The following is a 27,588-nucleotide window of genomic DNA, read 5'->3' on the forward strand; positions in this document are numbered from 1 at the left end:
AGGAACTTTTACTACTTTTTATTACTTTTATGACTTTTTATTACGTTTATTATATATATACATGCATACATATTTATGTATACACACATATGTGTGTGTATATAAACTTATATTATCCAACCTTCTCATTTTTACAAATCTGGATGATAATCTTCAACAACAATAAGAAATGAAAAATGAAAAATGAAATGCCCAAGTCATACTTTGATAACTGAATGTAGAATCTGATTTTCCCAATTTCACATCCACCATGGCCTATGTTGTAGGGATGTCTCAGACTTGCATGAGAACTTAGGTCTTGGCTCAAAAGCAATATCAGTGATTGGGAAGTAGAGATTGTTGTATTTGTCCTTCATTTTCAAAAAGGACCATGACATCAGCGAAATAATGACATGAATTGTAGTTGATTTTGATTTGAGTGAAGGAAGGATGTGCAAGGTCACCAGATTCACTTTTGGGAGGTAGAGATGAGAAAGAACTAAAGAGAATCAAGTCAGATCATGAGTGATAATCAAATGAGATAATTGAATATGAAAGCCCATTGCAAAGTAATAAAGAAATAGTTCTTTTGAACTATTCAAGTGCCAGAATTCAATTTTCAAAATCTAAAAGACTGGTATTTTAATTGTTTTTAGGGTGTTGTTGAATTAGGATGAACATTTCCTCATTGACTTTATTTTAATATGACTAATTGTAGAAAGGCATGTATCCATGAAGCCTTGAAGGCTCCTCTAAACTAATTGAATCCATTCTTTAGAGCTGTTTTTCTTCTTCTAAGAATTCCTCATTAACTTCAACATACTATAGTTGAATTTCTGGGCATGAGTAAGGAGGTTATGGGGAAAAGAAAGGAATTTAGGTTTGCCTCAATTGAGACCCTGATGTACAAAATAAAATTGAAGATTTATTTTCCTTATGAAAGGAGCCAGTGACTTGTAAGTACTGCAACACTCTCTCTTTTTTTTTCTCTTAGAATCTCTTCATTTATCTTTTTAAAAAATGTTTATTTATTTATTTTTAGTTTTCAACATTCATTTCTACAAGATTTTGAGTTTCAAATTTTCTCCCCATCTCTCCCCTTCCCCTACCCCAAAACACTGTGCATTCTGATTACTCTTTTCCCCAATCTGCCCTCCCTTCTATCGCACCCCTCCCTTCCCTTATCCCCATCTTCTCTCCTGTCTTGTAGGGCAAGATAAATTTCGATACCCCATTACTTGTATTTCTTATTTCCCAGTTCTATGAAAAAACAATTCTCAACATTCGTTCCAAAAACTTTGAGTTCCAACTTCTCTCCCTTCCTCCCTCCCCATCCATCCCCACTAAGAAAGCAAGCAATTCTAGGCTATATATATGTAGTTTTGCAAATGACTTCTATAATAGTCATGTTGTGTAAGACTAACTATACTTCCCTCCATCCCATCCTGCCCACCATTTATTCTATTCTCTCTTTTGACCTTGTCCCTGCCCAAAAGTGTTTACTTCTAATTGCTCCCTCCTCCCACTTGCCCTCCCTTCTATCATCCTCCCATCCTACTTATCTCCTTCTCCCTTAATTTCCTGTAGTGTAAGATAGATTTTCATAACAAATTAAGTGTGCATATTATTCCTCCCTTAAGCCAAATGTGATGAGAGTAAGCTTCATTTTTTCCCTCTCACCTTTCCCCTTTTCCTGTCCATTGAGAAAGCTTTTTCTTGCCTCTTTTATGAGGGATAATTTGCCCCATTCCATTACTCCCTTTCTCCTCCCAATATATTCCTCTTTCACCCCTGAATTTTATTTTTTTAGATATCATCCCTTCCTATTCAATTCACCCTGTACCCTGTGTGTGTGTGTATGTGTGTGTGTGTGTGTGTGTGTGTGTGTGTATAATCCCTCCAATTACCCAGATAGAGAAAAGTTTCAAGAAATACAAATATTATCTTTCCATGTAGGAATGTAAACAGTTCAACTTTAGTAAGTCCCTTATGATTTCTCTTTCCTGTTTCCTTTTCATGCTTCTCTTGATTCTTGTGTTTGAAAGTCAGATTTTCTGTTCAGCTCTCATCTTTTCATTAAGAATGCTTGAAAGTCCTCTATTTCGTTGAATGACCATTTTTCCCCCTGAAGTATTGTACTCAGTTTTGGTGGGTAGGTGATTCTTGGTTTTAATCCTAATTTCTTTGACTTCTGAAATATCATATTCCAAGCCCTTCAGTCCCTTAATGTAGAAGCTGCTAGATCTTGGGTTATCCTGATTGTATTTCCACAATATTTGAATTGTTTCTTTCTAACTGCTTGCAATATTTTCTCCTTGATCTGGTAACTATGGAATTTGGCTACAATGTTCCTAGGAGTTTCTCTTTTACAATCTCTTTCAGGAGATGATTGGCGGATTTTTTTCAATATTTATTTTGTCCTCTAGTTCTAGAATATCAGGGCAGTTTTCCTTGATAATACCATGAAAGATGATGTTTAGGCTCTTTTTTGATCATAGCTTTCAGGAAGTCCCATAATTTTAAATTGTCTCTCCTGGATCTATTTTTCTAGGTCAGTTATTTTTCCAATGAGGTAATTCACATTATCTTCTATTTTTTCATTCTTTTGGTTTTGTTTTGTAATTTCTTGGTTTCTCATAAAGTCATTAGCTTCCATCTGCTCCATTCTAATTTTTAAAGAACTTTTTTCTTCAGGGAGCATTTGAACCTCCTTTTCCATTTGACTAATTTTGCTTTTTAAAACATGCTTCTTATTGGCTTTTTGGATCTCTTTTGCCAATTGAGTTAGTCTGTTTTTAAACATATTATTTCCTTCAGCATTTTTTTCAGTCTCCTTTTGCAAGCTGTTGACTTGCTTTTCATGATTTTCTTTCATTTCTCTTCCCAATTTCTTCTCCACCTCTCTTACTTGATTTTCAAAATCCTGTTTGAGCTCTTCCATGGCCTGAGATCATTGCATATTTATTTTGGAGGTTTTGGATACAGAAGCCTTAACTTTTATGTCTTCCTCTGATGGTAAGCATTGTTCTTCCTCATCTGAGAGGATGGAAGAAAATACCTGTTCACCAAAAAAGTAACCTTCTATAGTCTTATTTTTTCCCTTTTCTGGGCCTTTCCCTAGCCAGTTACTTGACTTTTGAGTCTTTTGTCAAGAGGAGGGTATACTATAAGTTCTCAGTTCCTCCAAGGTGGCACAATCAAAGGAGGGAAGTTTACTCCTCCCGTGGCCTGTGCTCTGGTCTGGGAGCTACCAAAGCTTTCCTGCCCACAATCTACAAGTAGAATTCCCTTTCCAGAGCCTCCATCAGCTCCACCATGCCAGCCAGCACTCTTCCTCACCCCAGGGCAGTCACTCAGGGCTGAGACCCAGATCACGGACTCAATTCCCCCAGGGGTTTTAGGCTGAGGGCTCCAAAAATGGATGTTGCTACAGCCACCTGGGCCTAAGGGAGGACCCTGCTTCCTTCTTGCCCAGGTGAAAAAACTTTCTCACTGACTTTTGAAGCTGTCTTGGCGTTTGTGGGTTGAGGGATCTGAGAACTGCAACTGCTGCTGGGGATTTCCCCCACGAGGCCTGCTCCAGTCATGTCCCTGCTAGGCTATGCTCCATGCTCCATGTGCTGTGCTCCATGTGCTGTTCTCTGTGTACTCATGTGCTGCACTCTGTGTCCTGCACTCTGCGTCATACCCCATGTGATAGAGCTTTCCTGTTGACCTTCCAGGATGCCTCAGATTATAAATCTCTTTCACTCTTTCAGTTTGTGGCTTCTGTTGCTCTATAATTTGTTTAGAGTCATTTTTTTACAGGTATTTTATGGGTTGTGGGGGAAGAGCTAGAGTAGATGCGTCTTTTTACTCTGCCATGTTGCCTCCACCCCCTCCTGTGAAATTCTCTCTTGAGATGGATATTTAAGATATGAAAACATGAAGCATTTTGCCAAGACTTCTGAATCAGTATTTTGCTTTCAACTGAACTAATAGTCTCCTCTGCAGACTGTCTTCCCTAAGGCTCATGTCCTCTTGTAAGCCAGGTTTTGTCCTCTCCCGAGCATCTTCTGCACTTCTCCAGAGATCATTGTCAGATTAAAGCCACATGACTTGTCAGTCTCCTGTCCAGACTCTTCAGTCTATACCTTTGCCAACTTCTCTCTCCTGTAAGTCTAGTTTCTTGGGTCTCACAGGACTCAACATTTCCACCTGCTATACAGGTAAACCTTGAAGAAGGTACTTGAATAATATAATCAAAACTTCCCTCAATGGACCTCTCTCTAGTCATTGATACTTTGCCTGGATCATTCTCCAGTGGACAAAAAACAATGAGAGTAGGACTCCAGAGTCAAAGGCAAAGTAGAACTGACTGAGTTGGCCACGATACTTAGTTTTCTTTTTCCACAGGAGATAAAATGGATCATTCTGATTCCATAAAATCAAAAAGTTTTGTGGGAATGGGGAAACAACCTTTGTAGAAAAATGGCTTTGATAAAGGTAAGATATATAGAGAGAATTGATTCAAATACATAAGAATGTCAAGCTTATTGAGGGCAGGGATTATATTTTGTTTCTCTTTTTACCCCCCTAGCATAGTGCCTGATACACAGTAGACACTTAATTAATGCATATTGATTAATTGATTGACTGATACTCTCTTCTATATATGGTCTCCCTCAAGGCATATGTCCTCTAGTAAGCCAGCCTAGGATTTAGACCTCTACTCCTGCTGATGTTTTGGCTTTTCTTTGAAGGGATGATGTAATAGTTGTGTGGGAAACCTTTCATAATGCACTGAATGAGGGACCCAGACATTTCTAACATCTTGAATTCAAAAGCCTGGAAGGCTAAAACTATGCATCTCAGGATCCATATTCAGTCTCTCATGCTCAGAAAAGAATCAGAAAACAGAAACGTAAGCTACTGCTTTGAGATCCCATCTCAGGGTCGGTTAGGCCTACACATATGCTGAGTGTCAGGTAGAAGCCCTTTGTAATTTCAGCCAAAGTGGATGGGGACACTTTCTTTTTACTATACTAGATTGCCTCCAAAGGACACATAAAAATCTCCAAAAGATATTAAAAATCATTGAAATTTTAAAAATTAAAAGCCAGTGGGGAATTGGAGTAACTAATTAATTAATTCCTGGTGGCAAGGTGGCACACAGTGTTGGACCTGGAGTCAGGAAGAATTGAATTCAAAGCCTGTCTCAGACACTGTCTCGGTTTCCCATTCGGTGGATAAAAATAGAACCTACCTCCCTTGGTTGTTATGGGGATCAAATGAAGTAATACTTGTAAAGCACTTTGAAAACTTTGAAGCATTCCATAAGTACTAGCTATTCTTAAAGACTTTTGCACTTTTCCAATTTGAAAGACAAGGTGAGCTCTAACAAAAAAGTCAGAATAGGTTTTTCTCTAAGTTTCATGTACATTGTGTTCTTTACTTCCATTTCCTTTCTCCAGGCTGGAATGATAAGGACAGATGATGATGAGTATTTCATTGAACCTTTGGAAAAAGGTAAGCAGAAAGAAGAAGAGAAGGGAAGGATTCATGTGGTGTATAAGAGATCATCAGTCAAGCATGTACCCTTTGATATGTCCAAAGACTTCCTGTCCAGAGGTAGGTATCTTTGCTAGATTTTAACTTTTAAATGTAAAAGAGAAGTACTGAAAAAAAATTTCTCCTGAGTTGCAAGAATTTTTCAGTATGCTTTAGGATAAGTGGAACTTTGCAAGAAGAAGTAAATAAATTAATAAAGGCATAGTGTGCTGAGAGTTACTTTACTCTGGGTCATTGAGTGAACTGTAATATTGATATAAATAAGACATAAGAAAAGCATCTTAATATAGAAGCCAGCCATCATTAGAGGAAGGCTTGGGTTCAAATCCTGCCTCAGACAATGCCTACCTATGTGACTTTGCTGGAGGCAGGTCGTTTAACCCGGGCCTCAGTTTCCTCATTTGTAAAATGACCTCTAAGATGTCTTTCAGCTTTAAAACTATGGAAGTACACATATTTTGATGGCTAGACAGCTCATTGCTTATCCTTAAAACTTAGGACTAAACTTTTTTTGAGCCTAAAAATATGAAAATATTTGTGCTTTTTAGTTGCCCTTATCGAAATATATAATTTTTGTCTTTCAAAAAGTCTTTATAACATGTTTTTTCTTTGATAGAAATACATCTTAACATGACAGAGTTCATTTTCAGCTTCTAGTACAGAATTCCTCCCTCAGCTTTAATGTTATAGATGTTGGGTCGGCCAAGGAACTGAGCAACAGTTATCTAACAGTTAGGTAAAAACACACTGATTCTTTTATAGGTAATTTTCTGTCATCCTCTTTCTAGTAAAATCTAAAAATAGTCACTGATGTTAAGGAATTATTCTTTTGAAAACTTATTCCCTTTAGTTTTCCCTATAAACATGGGATATATAAATGGGAAGTGGGTATGTCAATTTCCAAATACATCTCTTTACACTTCAAAAAAATCTGCATCTAATTGCCATCTAAGATGCCATTGCATCTAATTGAAGTTTTCAAATTTAAGGTTTAAAGGTGAGAGAATCTTTTTTTCTAGGTCTGTTATCACAGTTCCACTCCAGAGCTTTGTAAGTACATCCTTAACAATGTTATCTACCTCAGCTTAAGTTTTTTAATGTGTTTTGTTGATTATAGTTATGACTGATATTTAATCCTGGAAGCTGAGACAGATCTACAATATTTTCAAACATTATTGAGAAAAGGAATTGCTTTGCAGGTTCATTAGAGTTTCTTAAAGTAGCTGAGAAGTTGCGTTTTATTAGTCTAATGCCTACTTCTATGCAGTGATTTTCTCTCTTTGAACAGTTTTGATGAAATTTGACTTATAGGTGACAAAATCTTCACATCTGATGAAATATATGTAAAATATATTTACTTTTTGTTAAAATTGAACACATTTTTGTATTAATATTCATTTGTCATCTACAATTCTCTTTTTCTGCTTTATCCTTTCCTAGTTTAGGTGTTTTGTAAGACATGATATAATGATAATGGTCAGGACTGGCTCACACCTATTCTCTAGCAGTTTAGTTTCAGTGTTAAAACAAAAAGAGATACTTGCATGTCATTCAGTCTTTCAATAGCACAGAAAGACTGTTTAGCAAGGATACTGTAACACTTTTCTATTCAGAAAAGTGTCTGTTTAGCAGAGAAGAGTGTAATGCCTCCCATGACCTTAGGACATCCACCAAATCTGTAGGGCTCTGACTATACATAAGAATTTTTATGCACTTAGATAACCAGGAAGTTGCATCAATGAAGGCAAGACTTGAGCCCTACCCCCTTGGACTGATCATATTCCAAGGACATCATAGTTACTTTTCAAGGGGGAAAAACAGAACCATACCAAATAAAAACTAACCTAATTTACCTGGTGGTAGGAACCCTGGTGGATAGTAATCCTATCAATCATGGTGGGGATCCACCTTCTGGTTGTTGAGTACTTTTAGTGACCATCCTGACCTCCTGAAGATCACAAGGTTGTAATATTATCTGTTCCATTTTTGCTATTCCACATAAGATCAGGAAAGAATAAACACACCAGAAACAAAAGAAACAGTGATGATATCCTGTGTTACTGTCAGCTAACACCTAGATGGGAAGATAAGACAGAAGCAACTCGAGGCTTACAATAGTTCTTACTTTCCTTGCCACCAGGGACCCAACACTGAAGGTGCCCTCCTCCCTTGCCTGATTTTCCTTTGTTCCCTCACCCAGCTGGGGCATCCAAAACCCATCTGGATTTTTCAACTGCACATTTGACTTGGGTAAGATGGAAGTCACCGACTCTATTCTTTCTGTTTAGATAGAGGAAACAAGCCTTACCATTTGCCAACTTCCACTGCCTCTTAAGACCTCCAGGACTTTCCTACAGATGCCTAGGACTGTTATCTGTTCTATTTATGTAATCTAAAATCCCAAGCCTTGTCATATCCCTTGTGTGGGAACCCTTTGGGTGTCCAGGTCTTTCCATCAGTCCTGAAGCTTAACCTTCTTTGAAGTGCTTCCTCTACCAATTAGAATATTAATTTCTTGAGAACAGGGACTGCCCTACTTTTTCTATTTGTATCCTTAGTACTTGGCACATATTAAGTGCCAATAAATGCTTTTATTATTCATTCATTTCGTTTTTGAATGACATTTTTTCTGGCTCTTCTTTGGGGGTTTTGTTGACAACATACAGAAAGGTTAACAATATGTGTTTATTTTTGTATCCTGTTACTCTACTGAGCTTATTAACTTTTCAGCTATCTCTAGGCTTCTGTAAATAAACCATCATGTTATCTGCAAAAGTAATAATTTTGTTTCTATTTTCCTTATGCCAGAGGTTCCCAAAATTTCTCAGTCTATGATTCTCTTAGTAATATTTTCATGGCACCTCTAGGCCAAAAGAAATACCCAAAAGTTATGTAGTTATATCCAAATAACTTAATAAGTAGTTATGTTCTAACAACTTAGTCGCTATTTAAAAATGCACACATAAATTGAAAGAAAAAATAATATTTTTATTTAAACACGATTACTTACTAATGAAGTATATGTGCCTGCAAGGTGCTGCATAATTTCTCAAACCCTGGAATCATAATGGAAACCACTATCCTTGTTTCCTGTTCCACACTGACTTTCTTGAATTACTTGCTTTATATCCTAAGAAGTGCAGAAAATCCAATCTCACAAAGACATGGTGCAGCAAATGGAATTAGAATTAGCCAAGTTTTAGCAGCTAGCACATGTATTCCTCTGCTGAGGTACAAAGTTTGGGAACCACAGGCCTGTGGGGATTCCATAAATTTCTTTACAAGTGGTGACAGTGAGCATTGTTGCATTGCCTGTGATTTTATTGGTAAGGATTCTAGCCTTGACAATCACAGAAATGCTAGCTTCTGGCTTTAGATACATACTCTTATCATATTAAGGAAAAGTCCATTTATTTCTATGTTTTTTAATGTTCATAACATAAAGGAATATTGTATTTTTTCAAAAGATATTTTTCTGCATCTATTGATACAATTATGTGATTTTTAGTCATTAAAATGTCCTTATGTTTATTTCTTTGCTAGTATGGAACCAACATTTCATTTTTGGTATAACTATCATCTGGTCATAGCATATAATATTTTAAATATGTCACTGTAGCCTCTTTGCTAAAAATTTTATTAAATCAACAAAACCACCATCCCAGCTCCATTCATGCCCTTCTATAGTTAAAATCATGAAAACAAATATTTTATTTCTAAGTCTTTTATTGCTAACTGAAAGTATTTAATTTTCTATTGTTTTGCTCATTTGTATATAAATTCTTCTCACCCCTCAGTTCTTTTGAAGGAATGATTACAATTCTTATACTAAACATCTATTTATTCTTTTATATTTTTAGGGGTTTTTTTGATTAAAAAGTACTTGTCTATTTAGATTAAACATTCCTTTCTCCTACCAAATCAACTTTTATCTTTCTTATTCGATCACTAAACTAATTTTTGTATGGCGTCCTTGCTGAAAATAAGCTTATAATCAATCTTTTTCCTTTAGATGACCCAGTACTATTATGTCTTTCCCCTAGAACTTCTGTCTGTTTTCTGTTGTCTATGCCCTTCGTACATGGAAGATGGTGAGAGTGACCACTGCAAACAATGTTCCAGGGAGATTCTGAATGACTATTGCACAAATGATTTTCTTCATTCCCTAGATTAGCCTCTAGAGCCCTGTCATGAAGGGGTCTAGAGAAGGTCTTCTAAAAGTGGGTCCATTGCTGAGAAGGATGCTCTGGGAAGTATTTGTTTCCAGGTCTTTCCACCTTTCTCTCATTCCTCCTGCCTCCTTGTTTCCTCCTGCACTGTATTAATTAAATAATTATAAACAATACTTCATTTTTAGACTCTTTTGTTCTGTCATCTTGTCACCAGGCTCTACACTTTTCCATTGTACCCCCCTTTTCTTTTTAGTCTCAGGCTTGGTCTGGATCATAGGTCTCAACTCAACCTTGTAGTGAAGTTCCCCCAGGCTAGAGATGGGTACCAAATGTGGAATGTTTAAAATTGCCCCAGTCAGTGGGGCTATGGCCCTCCTTAGACTAGTACTAATTCTTTGTAAGAATGAAGTTGCTTGGTGTTGCAGTAGACAAAGCACTAGACCTTGAGTCAGGTAGACATGGGTTCAAACCTAGCTTCAGACTAGACTCAGTAGCTGAAATATAGTATATGCTTTTCTCCCTCCTTCCCCTTTGAAGCCCTTCAAAATCAATCTCCTATTTACCTGTATTACACATTCCTCTCCCTCACACACTATGCACTTTAATGAAACTAGAATACTATTTTTGTCCCATAGATGAAATTCCAGTTTCTGTATTTCTACAGTCAGTTCCCTGTGCCTTAACTCTCTCCTTCTACACTCACATCCCTGGCTCCTTTTGCAGTTGATCTCAAGGGGCACCTCTTTCAAGATGCCTTTCCTGATAGCTCCTCTTGCCAGGGCTCACTTCCACCCTCCAGAAATCACTTTACATTGACTTGCATTTACTTCTCTTTGGAACTGTGGTGCACCCCAGTGCTGTGGGAACTATTTAAGGAAACTTGATTCTTTGAATCCTTACTGCATTGCTTGGTGCCTGGGACAAAGTAGGTGCTTAATAAACGCTTATTGATCAACTAAATTCCAACATACTGTCAGTTTTTCCCCCTCTGCTACAAATGTTTTAAATATATTTGACAGTGCAACAAGTAAAATGTTGAGGTATATGGGTTTTGTTTAGGGTATTTTTTTTTTTTAAGAAATCAGATTCTTAGAAAGAATTAGAGTTATTCTAGGAGCTACTCTTTCCCACCCTATCAAGTAATGTTACATCACCCGATGCAGAAGACTCGGCAACAACAAGAGGAATACTAAAAGAACCTGTCATAAGACCATTATTAAGCGAAGATCATCCATCAAGTTGTCCCTCCTAGAACACTGACAATGGTTCTGCTCCGTTTCCCACCCCCACTTTTCTGTACCCATAGCTTCCACCCTGGGGTGCGAGGGAGCATACAGATCCCATAGCAACAGAAATCTTAAGCAACATCCTTCACAGTAAATTCCTAGATTTCAAAGGGCTCCTGTTCCCAAGTTGGGATGTGCTCCCTTCATTGTGGCCTCTCTCATTACTGGCTTTTCTTTTTTATTATTTATAGTTTTAAAATAATAATAATGATAACTAGTACAGCACTTTAAGGTTTGCAAAGTGCTACACAAATAATATCTTACTTGATCCTCACAACAACCATGGGAGGCAGGTATTGTTATCATCCTCAATTGACAATTGTCGAAATTGAGTCAAACAAAGGTTAAGAGATCTGCGCAAGGTCCTACAGCTAGCAATAAGTGTCTGAGGACGGATTTGAAATCAGATCTCTTTAAAAATCGTATTTTAATTGTTTACAATTACACTTGAAGACAAATTTTAACATTTTAAAAAAAGTTGAGTTCCAAATTTCTCCCTCCCTTGGCCTCCTATCCCCCCCCCCCAAAAAAGGTAAGAATTTTAAATAGGTTGCTTATATATACGCAATCATATAAAACGTAGTTCCATATCAGTCATGTTTCAAAGTAAGTAAAAGATGAAAAGGAAAAAAAAAACCCACAGAAAGGATAAAATGAAAATAGTATGCTTCTGATCCACATTCAGACTCCATTCTGTTGCTGTATACAAAGTTCTCCTGGTTCTGCTCACTTCACTCAGCATCAGTCCATTTAGGTCTTTCCAGGCTTTTTTTTTTTTTTCCTGAAATCAGTTCATAGTTTTCCAAATATAGGACTTAATGCTTCCTGTTTACAGAAAGAAACCTTTTTGCCTTGTGCAGGACATAGGTTTCCTATCAGTTTTTCTAATTTTCAAGATCTGTATCATGTAGGAATTAAGTGTTCTCTTCAGAGGTGAAACATGGTAGTTTTACAGACTGCATCTGTGAAAGTCATTCTTATCTGTCTGTAGGGCTAGGCTTCGGAAGGAATTTTTTTGAATAGGCATCTTATCTTTAAGCTCATGGCAGACAGTGGGGGCAATATTAGGAGTTTAGTCAGAGATGAATAAAATACACCTTGAGATAAGAAAAATAGACTATAAAGCAACGCTAACATAGGACTCTATTTTTCTAACAAAAACTAAATGAATAACAATAAGCTCAAATGTATGCATGGGATATACAAGAAAGTTATCAGTGCAATGCTTACTAAAAATTTTATATACTTTCTGAAATTTCAATTTAAACATATTTCTAAGCCAAAGAAGAATCAATTTGTTTTCCTGATGTTTTGGGCTTAGACTAATTTAGCAGAAAGCAAAGAAAGATCTCTAACAAAATTAAACAAGAACAGAGATTAATTTTCTTGCCATAGGCAATAATTGGGAGGGACATGGTTCACTATTACAAAGCAAATATGAGGAAAAGGAAAAAAAGTATTCTTAAGCAAAATAAAAATTTATATACATACACATATATAAATATGTGTACATGTTATAAGTTCATTAACACCTTTGGGACAATAAGATTTTTTGGCAAACATATACATATATGTCAGTGAAATATCTATCATATATGACACACATATACATATACATACACATACATGTATATGAGCTGAATAATCCTCTACATTTGTTTGACTGTCTTTTTTTGAACAAAAGTAGTTTTAGATTGTTTGAAACATTTACAAAGATTATTAATAATTTTGAGTAATGTGTCAACATTTAAGCTAGACCTTTAAAGTTTCTGCTTAATTGCATAATAGCTACTATATTTTAAAGCTACATTGAAATTTAACATTAATTATAGTTCAAAGTATTATAGCTAGATCTTGATTATTGTAAATAATGTATCCTATCAAGTGGTCCTATTATTCAAATTTGTTCTGTGTATTTCATTGGTCCAGAACCAATTATATATTTTACATAATTGCAATTTCAAATAGTGTGAATTTGAATACATGCTTCAATTGAAGCTGGGTCCTAATTAGTGTGAATAATGAATTCCCTGAAATGATAGCTTTAATTTGAGTTTTCACTGTATTTTTCCATTGTACTGGAACCAATGGTCATATGTACATAATTACAACTTAGAATCATGTTCATCCTTCGTTGCTGAAGAAGACCATGCCTTCAGGGAAATGATGACATGACTTGCACTTGACTTTATTTTGAGTGAGGAAGGGCTGTGCAGGTCACCAACCTCACTTCTCCTCCAGAGCCATCTTAACCCAGTGACCCGATATTCCTCTGGACCCTCCTGGCTTTAGAGTGATTATCAATAGTAACTGCTGCTGTTTCCCTCCCAGCCTGATGTCTTTCCTTTTCTTGGCCTCATTAAAGGGGCCATGCCCTGGCTCCTTAAACAGGCGTATTCAATGAATGGGCGTTGCCTCACCCTAAGTGAGCACCTGCAAAGACCTTGGCCTAAAGGGTCCAAGGTCTCCCACTGCATCCTGGGCCATCTCCAGTCATCCTGAGGACAAGTTAGAATAGTGCAAAGTCAAATACACGCCACTACTTCAGGGAAGTCTTTATTCATATTAATCTGAACTGAGTTGTAATAGAAAAGGTTATTTGTTTTTTTTTTTAACTTAGAAATTGATTTCCCCACACTTTAGTGTGTCCTTTGCTCAGTTTTATCTACTAGAGATAATAAAAGGTAGTCTTTAGTTTTATGGTTTAAAGAAAAGATGGTCAAAATCGTTTCGGGATCTTAAGGGAAAACCTTATAGAATTTGTAACAAATTAAATGGTAACATTCAGTGATAAAGTGAACAAATTTCATACAGTGGCTGTAATTAGAAAATAATTTGAAATGTTTCCCATAATTTATACTCGTTTAGTGAAACTCAAAGTCAACCATGAAGCAATTTTATGGAAACAGAGTTGTTTCTCAGAATCTCACTTGAAGATGGGTTGATTTTTAACTTAAAGTCTACTTTATTTCCTATCTGGCATCTTAATTATTGTTGAATAACTTTAAAGCTGAGCAGACTCCATTTGTTACACATGGAAAAATCAATTAATTTATGACACTGCTAAACATAGGGCTAGACACAGATTTAATTGTGACGCAAATAAGTTTGTTTTCTGAGTCTTTGTATATCTCCCTTCACCATTTTTGTCAATTTTGTTGTCCTGTCACCCATTAGAAGACTAAGAATTTTTATATTTATTGATCGATTGAATGAATATACAAATATATCTATGATCTCATTGATTTGGGGGTTCTGAACAATGGTTCCTATCTGTGTCATCTTACCCATTTTATGCTACTCCTATGCATTCTTTCTTAAAGTTCACCACAGAAGGTCTACCCATAATTCTGGAGGATTTCCTCACTTTTTCTCATTTTTGCAAGGATATCAGTGGAACAATCTAGATGTCTGCCTTTCATTCCTACTTCCTGCTTATTTATCCTTCCTATCACTAAATCCTTTGATAATATCCTTTCTTTCCGTCTTTCAGAGTTCCTTATTAGTTACATGTTGTAACCTTCTGTGTGCATGTATATATATATATATGTGTGTATATATATATATATATATGTATGTGTGTGTGTATATGTGTATGTGTGTGTGTGTGTATGTATATCACTTTCTGTGGGCTATTATGCACTGAGAAAGTTCCTGCTGTCAAGAAAATTACACATAATATTTTTTTATTCTGAATCTAATGAATATCAAGAAAATAAAAGGAAGTTTTCCATATTGAAAGTAGATTAGAAAAAGAGAATTTCTTGTGAAACTATTAATCTCTATTACATACAGCTTGCTCGGATGAGTTCACATTCTAATTGGGGGAGACATTACATGTAGGAAGGTTCTGTGCTGGAGCAGATGGAAAGACCCAGGGGTCTTCAGGGTCCAGTATCAGGACAGATGAAAATACCCAGGGTTCTACATGGCTCAGTGGAAGGGGAGATGATAAGTCCTAGTGGGGCCTCCATCTTGCTGGAGAGATTTTAGTTGGTAATTCCCTCTTCAGTGAAGGGGTATAAGTCAGTCCCATAGCCAAAGTTCTGGAGTGGTGTTAGGAGTGGCCTTGACTGAGGCAAGTCTTCTGGTAGTTTAGGTTTCGAGTTAGAATGAAATGAGGTCATCCCACAGTTAACAAAATGAAGTTTATTACTTAGCTTGGGTCGATGAGACCCACCTTGGCAATGCATATGTTTAGCAGAACAGTATTTGGTGACTTGCATGGTCTTGGGGCATCCACCAAGTCAAGAGGGCTATGACTACATGTGGGTAGAGACAGAATTTGCCAATCTGGCACTTAGTTGAAAGACCAGTTCTTGTAGAGGGGCCTTTAACTACTTCCTTCCTTTTTTGTCATGAGCCCTGTTGGTAATTTGGAGAAGTTAATGAACATCTCAGAATAAAAATTAGTTGCTTACATTTGTGATTAATGAAAATGTTAAATTTTAGTTTGAGATCAGTGAAAATGAAGATCTTTTTTTTTTACATTTATCAATGGATTTCAGATTAAGAACCCTTGGATAATGGTTCTCAAACTTTTGGGACTCAGGATCCTTTTATATTCTTAAAAGTTATTGAGGATCCCCAAAAGAGCTTTTGCTTATATAGGTTATATTAATTAATATTCACCACATTAGAAATTAAAATATCTTAGTATTATCCTCAAAAGTTTGGACCTAACTTTGGGAATAATCACTTGAGAAGACCAAACTCTTTCACATTTCATATATCCAGATTCATCCATATTTGTTCCCATGCTGTCTTTTTGTATCAGTAGATGTTTGTGTTATTTCAACACGAGTAAATGATCAAAGAAAAATATCTTGGGAGCCACTTCTGAGGTTGAGGCCAGTGCTCTCTTGGTGTTCATGGTCTCATTATTGTCATATAAATTTTCCTACATAGGTTGTGTGGATAATCAACATATGTAGTTACTACATCCCATCTTGTTTCCTTCAGCATCCTGCTATTATTTTGAATAGATTGGATTTGGTGTCAGTACATCCTCTGTTTCTCACATTAGAACCATGCAGTCCAACTTCTTGTTGATACCAACTGATTCTTCAGAAATCTTATCTTTCTCTGATGGAAATCAGGCATGGGTGGGTCCATCAAGGCGCTGTGCTTTCATAGATAAATTATCATAAATAAATTATCATGATGGCTCTAACATAATGACTGGATTATGATGATAACTCAAGATCGACTGTCGAGGACAGCAGTGATCTAGCATTCTCAATCTTTACCATCAACTTTATTGCAGGGTCATGGAATCACAGAATTTGAAAAGCAGAAGGGATCTCAGCAGAATCTAGTTTAAGTCAAACACAGATATCCCTACCATGATTCTTGATAATTTCCTCTGAGCCCAGATGGAATGAACTCATAAGACCTTGATGATGAAATTGTACTTTACCTTTTTTTAGAATTTGAAGTGACTTTCTTTTCTGTCCTATCTCCATTTCCCAGTGCAGGTTCAACAACCTTCAACCTCAGTAGGATCAAGTCTGTCTTTTCTTGGCAAGTGAATCTTGTCCTTATATGATTATATTATCCAAATTTTTAATAAAATGTGGTTGTCCATCTATGGTTGTGTTTTGCTAATGCTATTATATCCAGCCTCCACAGCCTCCATTTCCTTGGCCCTTATATTTTTCTTGTGGGCTTCTGCTTTTTGTGTCTTCAACATGGCAGCTTCCTTTGGCTTTTGTAGCCTGTATATGAAGAGTTTTTTCCAAACTGGTTGATGTTGGAGCTTCCCACTGGGAAATCTTGACAATTATATCCTATATATCATATTTGTCAATGAAGTGAAATACGATAAAAATCAATTGTGACTGGAGAACAGTAAATGTTGCTTGCACCTCTTAGATGTGATTCATGTTTCTGTTCATTTATTTCAGTCTGACCATATCCACATCCTCAGTTGTTATGGCTCTTCTGTGAATCAGTCTCTTTAACCTGGCAACTATCCAAGTCACAAACTCATTTGTCTTTTTTACTTTTTACTGGGAAATTAGGTGAATAACTATTTCAAACACTTTCCATGGATTTTCACTATTTCTAAATTGACTCTTTAAGCTAATAATTATCATGAGATGTCAGACATTATGACCTTTAGACTTAATACAAATATCAAAACTACTCACCTAAACTTACATCAATATATTTCTCTTTCCTCAGCAAACTAATCCTATAGTGTTTCTTACACATGAGTGGTCCAAAGTTCCTATAATTGTCCTGCAGGACAACGTGCTTCCTTTCATGAGAATATTCTTAATTTGGCCCTTTAATGGTCTTCTCTTAGAATATCCCCAACCTTGAACTTACCCCTGGTGATGTTTGTCTGACCTGAAAGCCGGTCTTCACTTCATCCAAGGGTGTGGCTTCAATTATTGACATAGAGAGTATGGTCTTTCCCTCATCCACAAATAAGATGTCTATTTCTGACACAGAAAAATGAGCCTCAGTCTCATCCACCTAGAAGTTTCTATTTCTAACTGTAGTTTGCATCATAATTTCTTTGCTGAGGTTCTCCCATTGCTTCTTAAGGCTACAGATTCTTCATCCTTAGATGGAGAGCAGATGGGGGACTGAAACTTATTGATTTAGGCTCAGGAGGGAATAGTAAAACAAACTTCAATTTTGGAGACAGAGTCACACAGGTAGGTTAAGAGCAAAGAAAGAAAGGATAAGGACAAGTAAGTGAGGTTTGCATGAGGGGAAGGAAAGATGGGTAACTGAATGGAAGCAGTTTGCTTCAATTATGGATCGTTAGTGATGGTCATACTCCATTTTCACCACCTTTCTTTTGCTATGAGAGGAAACAAGAGGAACAGGATATGATAGAGAGAAATACATAATTAAGAATTATAGTTGTGAATGTGAATTTTTTTAAAATCACCCATGAAATAGATGGAATGCAAAATATATTAGGGGGAAAAGAATCTAACGATTGTTTGGTCACTTGAAAGAAAGACTTAAAATTAAAAGAAAAGCCTGGAGCAGCATGAAGAGGGTAGTAATCATACTCTCAGACTGAGCTCTAAATCACCATTAATAAGAGAAATGCCAATTAAAAAACTCTAAGGTCCTACTCATTGGCTTGCCAAAGATTCTCCCCCTCCCCAAAGAAAAATGAGAGATTGTGGAAGAAAAGGCACATTACACTCTTGGTGGAGTTATAAACTGGTTCAGCTATTCTGGAAAGCAGTGTTAAACTATACCCCAAAACTCACTTAATCATGATTTTTTTACCCACAGACTCATATCTAAAAGAGATCAGAGAGAGGGGGCAAGAACCAATTTGGACAAAAATAGCATTTTTCAATACAGAATGAATTGAGAAAATTCTGAAAAATAATTTATTCACTGTTAAAATTTATTCCATAACTACCATATACAAGATTCAACATAGACGAACAACTTTGAAAGATTCAAGAACTGAGATCATCCATGACTTCAGATGATTAATGATGCAGCAAGAAACTCTTGACAGAAACATGATGGACTAAAGATAGCACATGAAACACATATTTTTTGACTGGATCAATGTGCGGATTTATCTTATTTGACTATTCATTAGACTAGATCATTCTGAGAAGCAAAAATCATGTGGGGACAGAGACTTAGGGATAATCATGCACCTCCTCCTAAAATAAAAAGAAGACAGAGAAGGGGTTCATTATTTTTTAGTACACAAAAGAGAGTGGAAGGAGGTTCAGAAGGATATACAACTATTCAGAGGGAGAAACAAGTCAACTTTGAATCATGTTGAATTTATTATATGCTTATAAAAAACAAGCTGTACAAAATAGATGTGTGGCTTCACATATAGTTCTTCTTTTTTGATTCTTTATATGTGGAAATGTTTATCATTTTTATTGTTTGTCAAATTCAAATGAATAAAAAATAAAAAATATTAAATACAAATACTTAGTTCTTTAACCAAAGAAAATAGTATGTAATTAATAGGAAGTCAAGACCACATTCACTTACCAACAATTGGTATATAACTACTTAAAAGAAGTCAATTCAATATGAATGACAGATACATATGCTCTCCATTAGACCTACTACATTACTGATAGTATTGAAAAGTGGACTATGTATTTATATCTGTCATATGAATGTAACAGATTGATTATGATACAGGAAAATGTTTACAGGAATGAAAACAAACACAAAATGAAAAATAATCTAAATAGAATTTTAAATATATCAGATTGGAAAACTTCAGTGAACCAGAAACAAGAAAGCATTTCCATAAATATGTATGAAGATTATCAAATCAAAAGGAAAATGAAATTTAAGAAAAAAGCTAGAAAATATAAACTAAATTTTGCTGGAATCTTAAAGTAATCAGAAGGAAATAAAAGTAATCCCCTCCCTCCCAGGTAAATATTACTGAAACAACCCTGGAAAAATAAAGGAACAACTCTTTAAAGAAAAAAAGACAAATATTTTCACAAGAAGCCCCCATTTATAGCCACTAGGTGGCACTGATCAGCAAGGCAAACTGTCAATCAAACCATAGCTTGAGGGACCTGTCTGCCCATGTTGAGGGGGTGACAGATGACTGGGGAGGAACTCATTCCCTCTCTTTGCTTCTCAGAAGAATGACTCTCAATTTCAGTGGCTTACTATTTCTTCTGGAGAGTTTGGCTTCCTTTTCAATTCTAATATGCCACTGTCTTCTAGAGAATAAATGGATGCCTTCTTCCATCCAATAATTCACCAACCTGGTTTTACTAGCTTGTGTTTACCAGGAGAATCTGGACCTAAGCATCATTCACTCTTTCTCCATCCCTCTGTCTTCTAGTAGAGAGAGAAAGGAGAAAAGAGGGTCAGGGACCTTTTGGGACACCCACAGTTAGCAGGTCTGACCTAGATGAGGATCCATTAGAAGAGACTGAACTGGAGTGGTTAGAGAGGTAGGAGAAGAACCAAGGTGAAGTAGTATCACTGAAACCTGGAGAGAAGAGAGTATCAAAAAGAAGGTGTTTATTGACAGTGTCAAAGGTTACAGAGAAGTCAAAAAGGGCTAAGAAAAGACTATAAGATTTGGCAATGAAGAGATCATTGGTAACTCAGAAAAGATTGGTTTTGGTGGAATGATGTGATCAGAATCCAGACTATACAGAGTTACAAAGAGTAAGGTGAGGAACTGGGAGGTCAGAGTGTCTAAGAGAATATCATTGTGGATATTGGAGTAACCAGAATGAGAGGAGGAGTTGAGAAAGTGAAAAAGACAGTTAGGCATTAAACTGATTGTGGAAAGAAAGGGAGAGTCCTAGAGGTCAGTATGTAATAGCTACCAGAATTTTGATTGGTTGGTAGATATAGACTGAGTAAATCTCAAAGGAGGAGAGATAATTGAGTGATGCTTATCGAAAGAAACCTGGAAGTGGCCATAGGAACAAGAAATATTCCAAGTTTTCCACTTCACCTAGTGATAGGGTGGAGTTTGTGGGAGACAGAGAGAGGGAGGACGAAAATGAAAACACAAGCAGTCCATAAAAGAGTGGCCAGGGAGGCTATGTTATTGGGAGGAAGTCAGGTCTCAGTGAGAGCCAGAAGAAGGAAGGAGTGAGAAAGGAAAAAAAAATATTTAAGATGAAAGTAAGTTTGTTACTTATGGAATAGGAATCCCAGAAAGCACAATGGAAGGAGTTGGCTTGAAGGGAATTGGAATAAGAGACCAAGCACTTTGGAAATGGAGAATGGAGTCTAATTCTAATTTGTGATGGCCATGTATTCAAAATCACTTGGTTGGGGAGTATGTGACCAATGGGAAGTTGTTCTTTAGTTCTAATAAGTAAGGACAGACTGTGCAAAGAAGGAGAATTGTAGACCAATTATGTTAATGAAAATTGATTTCAAGTTATAAACAAAATATTGACATAAACTATAGCACTTTCAAAAAAGGATTCATTCTGATAAAGTTGGATTTATTCATTCTGACACAGTAGGTTAGAAAAACAATGAAATTAATTGTATTAAAACCCCAAATATTCTAAGCCACCTGATTTTATCAATCGATGCCAAAAAGCCCTTGACAAGCCATGATACTTATTTCTGTGCAAAGTCCTGCAAAGCACAGGCATAGAAGAACCTTTTCAAAAAATCAGAAAAAAAACTATGTCTCAAAAACCAAATGCTCCTATTAAAATACAGGGATATCTTTCCTAGAAAATAAAGGAGTCAAGTAAGGATATGTCTCTTTCTCAACTGTTATTTGACACAGTTTTTACAAATGTTAATATTATTAATATGACAAGAGAAAGTTAAAGGCAAAGAACATAGGATACCTTCTCTATTTGCTTATGACATTGGCTTAAGTACAAAACTGCTATAATAAATATGAATAATAAAAGAAACTAATTGAGACAATTGATAGCTTCAGTACAGTAGGAGGCTGTTTGGATTGGAAGAATCGCCAGTGTGGGGCATGATCATTGGGCTGCCTAGATCTCATTGGTGGGTTGGTTTGCAGAACAATAAAGTGTTTGTTCTCAATGTGGCTCATTTGGATGCGCTGGGAATTACTGGCTACCTGCCTTTCAAAGGAGATGGTAGACCACCAGGCCTTACTATATGACCTTTTGCTTGACCTTCTATTCCCCTAGATTCTGTCATCTGACTGCTGGTGCATGGTATTACCACCAAGACCATCGTCTGTGGTCCTGTTTTCCATCCACTCTGCAGTCAAACTTTTTCAACATGTGTTGTAATCCTTAAACTAGAATGTGAGTAAGGACTGTCTTATTTTTTTCTTTTTGTACCCTAAACCCTTAGTACACTGTTTGGTCCGTAGTAAGCATTTGGGAAATGCTTTTTCATTTAGTCATTCAAAATAAACCCAGAAAAACCAGTAGCATTTCCATATAAGAAGAAAGTTCCATGTGCCTCAGCCTCAGTTGATGTAAACAATGAGACACTCCATTTCCTGATTACTTTTATCAGGTAAGAGAGTATATCTTTGATTTAGTTATAGACTTAATCAATCCAAAATGTAATTAGGTATGAAAAGTCTTTAATAAATTTGAGAGAAATGAAATCCTTGCATCATTGAATGAAGGCAGATGTCAGTCAAGAAACAGTTATAAAGTGCCAGGCACTGTGCTAAGTCCTGGGGATACAAATACAAAAAGACAGCCCCTACCCTCAAGAAACATACCATCTACTTGGGGAACAGAACACATAAGGAGAAGCTGAAAGGGGGTGATAGTGAAGAGAGGTACCTGGTGCTAGGGAATGATGGAATGCAATAGGGAATGAAGAGGTAACTGACCTTGGTATCCTCCTTAAATTCTGGTTTTAGGAGAAGCTCTTCACTACACCTTCCAATCAGAGCAGTCTTGGGGGTAGAGTGTTCTGATGAGTGTGGGTATAAAGGTTTATGTGTTTTGGTAGGATCGTGAGGTTCCTGATGGCTAAATGAGGAGCCCAAAGGTTCCTCTCCTTTCTCTATGAGCAGATGACTCTATGAACTTTGCAAGTTGTTCCTGGTACAGCAGTAGACTATGGCAATGCATGCATTGGGAAGCAAGGACAAACTAGATACACTGAGTAAAGGCTGTTTTAGGGAGTATGAGCTCTTTGAGTAGAAGAGAAATGCAGCTTTGAGCCTCTACAAGGGACCTCACCTAGTAAAGAGCAAATATCTCAGGAGAAATTCATGAATACTCAAGGAATGCTGAAAAGGATTTCCATCCAACTAGGAGCTATTACCGGTTTGGTGCAGGTTCTTTCTGATCCTGAGCTCACTTTCTCCTGGTCTTAATATGGACTTGTTGGAGAGAGTATACTACCCTGGGTGGTGGGAGTATGTTGGTTTTCTTAACCAGGTGTTCTTACTATGCCACATCAATTTATTTCTCCAAAACAGCTAATTAATTTTAGCTGCTGTTGATAATCAGTGGGGAGCACAGTGATCAGGGGCTCATGAATAACAGCAGTATGAGAAACTACTCCCAATTCCTCAGGACAACCCTGAGAATTTTTGCAGAGAGAAGGAATCAACTACTCTATGGGACCCAACCTATCAGTGGCAAGAGTCCTAGTTGGAAGGGTAAGTCCAGCAAAGATGCTACACACTAGTAACAAAATCCAGGAGAGAATGATAGAAAGGGAATTCTCGTTCAAGATGTCTACAAAGTGCCTAAACAGCTGGTACAGAATATCTTTATAAGTAACAACAACAAAGCATTCTTTATAGCAAATCAATAGCTTATTAAGGGTTATTTTGTGCTCATAATAGGGGTGGCTACACCAATATAATTTTTAAAATGATGATATTACCTAAATTAGGTTTAGTCATGTAGAAATTAAACTACCAAGGGGAAGGCTTTATGGAGCCAGATAAAATATTTACCAGTTCTCATGGAGGAACATCTCTAGGATGTCAAGAGAAAGAATGACAAAGTGTCAAAAAGAATGAGGAGTAATACTTCCAGACTTTCCATAAGGAAGTTGTTCTTGTTCACTCACATCCTACTCTTTGTGACTCAGTAGACCATCCTGTCCATGGGTTTTCTTGAAAAGGACACTGGAATGGTTTGACAGTTGTTTCCCTAGTGGATTAAAGCAAACAAAGTGACTTCCCCAGGCTCACACAACTAGTAAGTGTCTGAGGCAATAAGTCTTCCTGACTCCAGTCCCATCACTCATTGAGTCATCTAGCTACCTACAAAAAGTAGAAATCATCAAAAATCATCAAAACGATCTGTTATTAAGTAAGAATAGAAGAGTAGGTCAGTACGATAGACTGGATAAGAATGAATCAGAAATTCAGAAATCCCATATTTGATAAATCTGAAAAGGTTGTACTTATTTAAGGAAAGGTACTTGACAAGAATTTCTAGGAAAACTTGAAATCACTTTGGCAGAAATTAGGTTTAGGCCAAAATGTTGCAACACATACCACAGTAAGCTCAAAATGGATATTTATTCTGAATATCATAGAGCACCCCACTTAAAAATCAGAAGATGACTAGATCACATACTTTTCACAGGTATGGCTTGTAGAAGAATTATTCACCAAATTAATAAAAAAATATAGAATAGATAATTTTAATTACAAGAAATTCTCCTTTACCTTTAAAAAGCAAGTTACTTTGTTCAAAAGGGAAGTTATTTTGGAAACAATAATGAAGTGTAATTTTCAAAAGGTACCTTACAGTGGAAGGAAGGTAATAACATCTATTTCAGCCTCATTCATATAGGGAAGAAACCTAGAACAGTTTTTTCACTTGACAACAGAAAGCAATACATTCTACCCATGTCACAGCTGGCAAGTTTTCCTTGGGCATGATGTTTCCACTGTCTAGCCAAAAGAATATTCTTCCCTCTTCATTAAAACAACAGCAACACACACACACACACACACACAAATCTGGCATGGTTAAGTCTTAGAGACTTACTCACTTCATCACCAGGGAAGAGTTCAATTTCCTTCTGCCTTTTTGAGATTTTTACTTGAGAGTTAGGTAAATAGCATCTGTCTTTGCCATTTTCACTCTGGATAAAGTCATTTTCTCCTTTTAACTTCTTTTCCTTAAAAATCATTAGAGAACGCTTGGATAGGGAAAATATTAAAGGGTCATATGGGAAAGGATTACCTCTCTGGCAAACCAAGGACCAGTTAGTTGAGAGAGTACTGAAATTGGGGTCAAAGTACAAGCTGACTATGAATTCCAGCAATGCCAACACCTATGTGACCTTAGGAAGCTCATTTAACTCTTTTTGGTCTTAGTTTTCTAATATGTAACATGAGAAGGTTGCATTAGATGACCTCTTTTTCAGTTACAAGTCTATAATTCTATGATCTTCTGAGCCCAGGCCTGCTTAAAACCAATTAAGTAATCAAAAGGTGAAATACTGTATTGAGCTGATGAGCTTGAAAAACTAAGAGAATCTACATCAAATTTCCTTCTAGTAACATGTGGCTTGGAAGGTATCTTTTTTGGCTCTATTTGTGTAACATCACTGTGCTTCTTTACATTTTTTATTTATTCAGGGGCATTTTCCCCCTGCCTCCTGTAAATTATAAACCTTTCATTCACCAGAAGTATTGTGCTAAAGTAATTTTGGTAATTACTTGGAAACAAGGAATAGGAAGCCTTTATCTTCTTGCTTTTTTTCAGGGTTTTCATTTTCCCTCATGAGCTCAAGTGCTTGAGTGGGTGGTGTGGTTGTCATGGCACTATCCTTGAACATCTTTGTCCCAGGTGACAAACATGTAGGAGTCACAGATGATTTGGGAGTTGTTCCTGGTTGCCAGGGAATGAAACCATGAGTCAGAAGCTGCAATAATGGGAAGACTATTGCTTACTTTCAAAATCCTAGGAACGTCTCAAGGCACAGGGATATTTGTTATGCCATGGTCACATCAATGGGGGCCAAAGCACGTTCTCTCTCTCTCTCTCTCTCTCTCTCTCTCTCTCTCTCTCTCTCTCTCTCTCTCTCTCTCTCTCTCTCTCTCCCTCTTTCTTTCTCTTTGTAATTTCTCATGACCTGTTCACCCTGATCAAAGAGAAGCTCTTGTCTGGTTTGATTCATTGAACTTCAAAATTCAATAAAAGAGGGTAATTTTAGTGGAATTTGATTGTCCCCCCCACTAATATGAAGATATAGAAGAAGATAATACTAAATCAATAGAATCTATCCAAAGAACTGTTGCTGTTTTAATGGATACATACATGAATTTATGGATAAATATAAATGCTTCACAGCTGTCAAGACCAATTTATTCGTGAAGTTCACCAATCCAATGTAACGCATATGTACCAATCTAAAAATCAGCCCCACTTTTAAGGACTGCTACTGTAACATTTATATGCAAATACTCACTGATACTAAGTTCACAGAAATCCAGCATTTGAGTTGGAAAGAATCTTAGCAGTCCCTTAGTCCAGCCCTACACAAAAGAAATCCCCACTACAACATATTTACCGATTGCTCATCTAACCATTGCTTGAAGACTTCCACAGTGGTGGTAACCAACCTCTTCTGAGGGGAGCCATTTTCACTTTTTCAGTTCTAAATATTATCAAGATTTTTTACAACTTCCCTTCATATTCCCCTCTCTCTATCTTCCCTGAAAGCCCACCATGCATTTCTCTTCTCCAGGCTAAACAGCCCCAGTTACTTCAGTCAATCCTCATATGTCATAACACCGGGGCCCTTCACCAACCTGGCTGCCCTACTCTGGACACCTTGCAGCTTGTCATCGTCCTTAGAATGTGGTACCCAGAACTGAACACAGTTTTCCAGAGGAAGTCTGGCAAGAGCAGAGTACAATGGGTATCATCTCCTTATTCCTGGGATCTATGCTCATCTCAATATGGACTGAGATCTCATTAGTGTTCTCGGCTGCAACATCACACCATTGACTCATATTGACCTTGCAATCCACCAAGGCCCTGATCTCTTTCAGAACAAGTAATGCTTCCCTTAGAATGTGTTTAGTAGACCAGTCAACAAGCATTTATTAAGCTCCATTATATTCCAGGCATAGTGCCAAACACTGGGGATGCAACGAAAGGTAACAATTATCTGCTCACAAAGAGCTCACCATCCAATGGAGAGAACATGTAAACAACTCTGTGCAAACGGGATAGGTAGAGGATGAATTGGAGATAATCTCAGAGGGAAGGAATTGGTTCTAAGAGGGTCTGGGACTTTTTGTAATTGGTGGGATTTTAGCTGAGACTTAATGGAATCCAGGGAAGCCAGGAGATGGAAGTAATGAGAGAGAATTACAGGCATGGGGGACAGTCAAGTGAAAATGCCCAGAGTTGAGAGATGGAGAGGGTCTTATGTGACAGACAGCAAGAAAGTCAATGCCACTGAATCACAGAGTACATAGTAAGGATAAGACTTGAAAGGTTGTGGGGGTCTTTGGCAAACAGAGTCAGTGAAGAGCTTTGAATGCCAAATATAAAATATTAGATTATGGAAGTGATAGGGAAGCACCAGAAATTATTGAACAGGGGATAATTTTGTACTTCAGAAAGATCAATGTGACAGATGAGTGGAGTAGGAAGAGACCTGAGGCAGGGACACAAGCAGGAGTCTATTGCAATAATCCAGACTTGAGGTGATGAAGGCTTACCTTGGCAGCAGCATCAGAGGAGAGGAGTATATACAAAAAATGTTGTGAAGGAAGAATCTATAGGATTTGGCAACAGTTTGGATATCTGATCCTGAGGGAGGGGAAGAGAGGGGGGGGGCAAACTAAGGAGTCAATGATGATATGAAATCTTATTGAATTTACAACCAGCCTCTCACTTGCCTTGGGGGAGATTTGTTGTCTAGTAAAGGGGACAGAAAAGTGCTAATCTGCCATCTGTCATGGGCCTTTAATATCAAATACAGGGCAGACTGTCTTTTAATTGGCCTTGCCCATAGATCTAGGTAAAGGGAAACAAAGGATAGGAGCTCCATGTGACTGCAATTTACCTTAAAATGTTCTAAAAATATGTCAGAAAAAGGGAAAATATAGAGTGATCTCTCTTTGCTCCGAGGTTTCCTCTTTGAAGCTCTTTCAGTCTCATTCAGTGGTATCTAATCTCTTGGTAGATAACTATATTGGG

General features: G+C 36.9%; 1 protein-coding gene across 2 annotated transcripts in view; it reads left to right on the forward strand.

Annotated features, from left to right (window-relative positions):
- Positions 1-27,588, forward strand: part of ADAMTS3 (ADAM metallopeptidase with thrombospondin type 1 motif 3) — a 294,819-nt gene that overhangs the window by 103,105 nt on the left and 164,126 nt on the right. For both annotated transcript variants that reach the window (XM_072624390.1, XM_072624391.1), the window contains one exon: positions 5,433-5,589. In XM_072624390.1, the coding sequence (XP_072480491.1) occupies positions 5,433-5,589 (157 nt within the window). The remainder of the gene's footprint in view (positions 1-5,432; positions 5,590-27,588) is intronic.

This window comes from Notamacropus eugenii, chromosome 7 (genome assembly GCF_028372415.1).
Source record: "Notamacropus eugenii isolate mMacEug1 chromosome 7, mMacEug1.pri_v2, whole genome shotgun sequence".
Classification (NCBI taxonomy): domain Eukaryota; kingdom Metazoa; phylum Chordata; class Mammalia; order Diprotodontia; family Macropodidae; genus Notamacropus; species Notamacropus eugenii.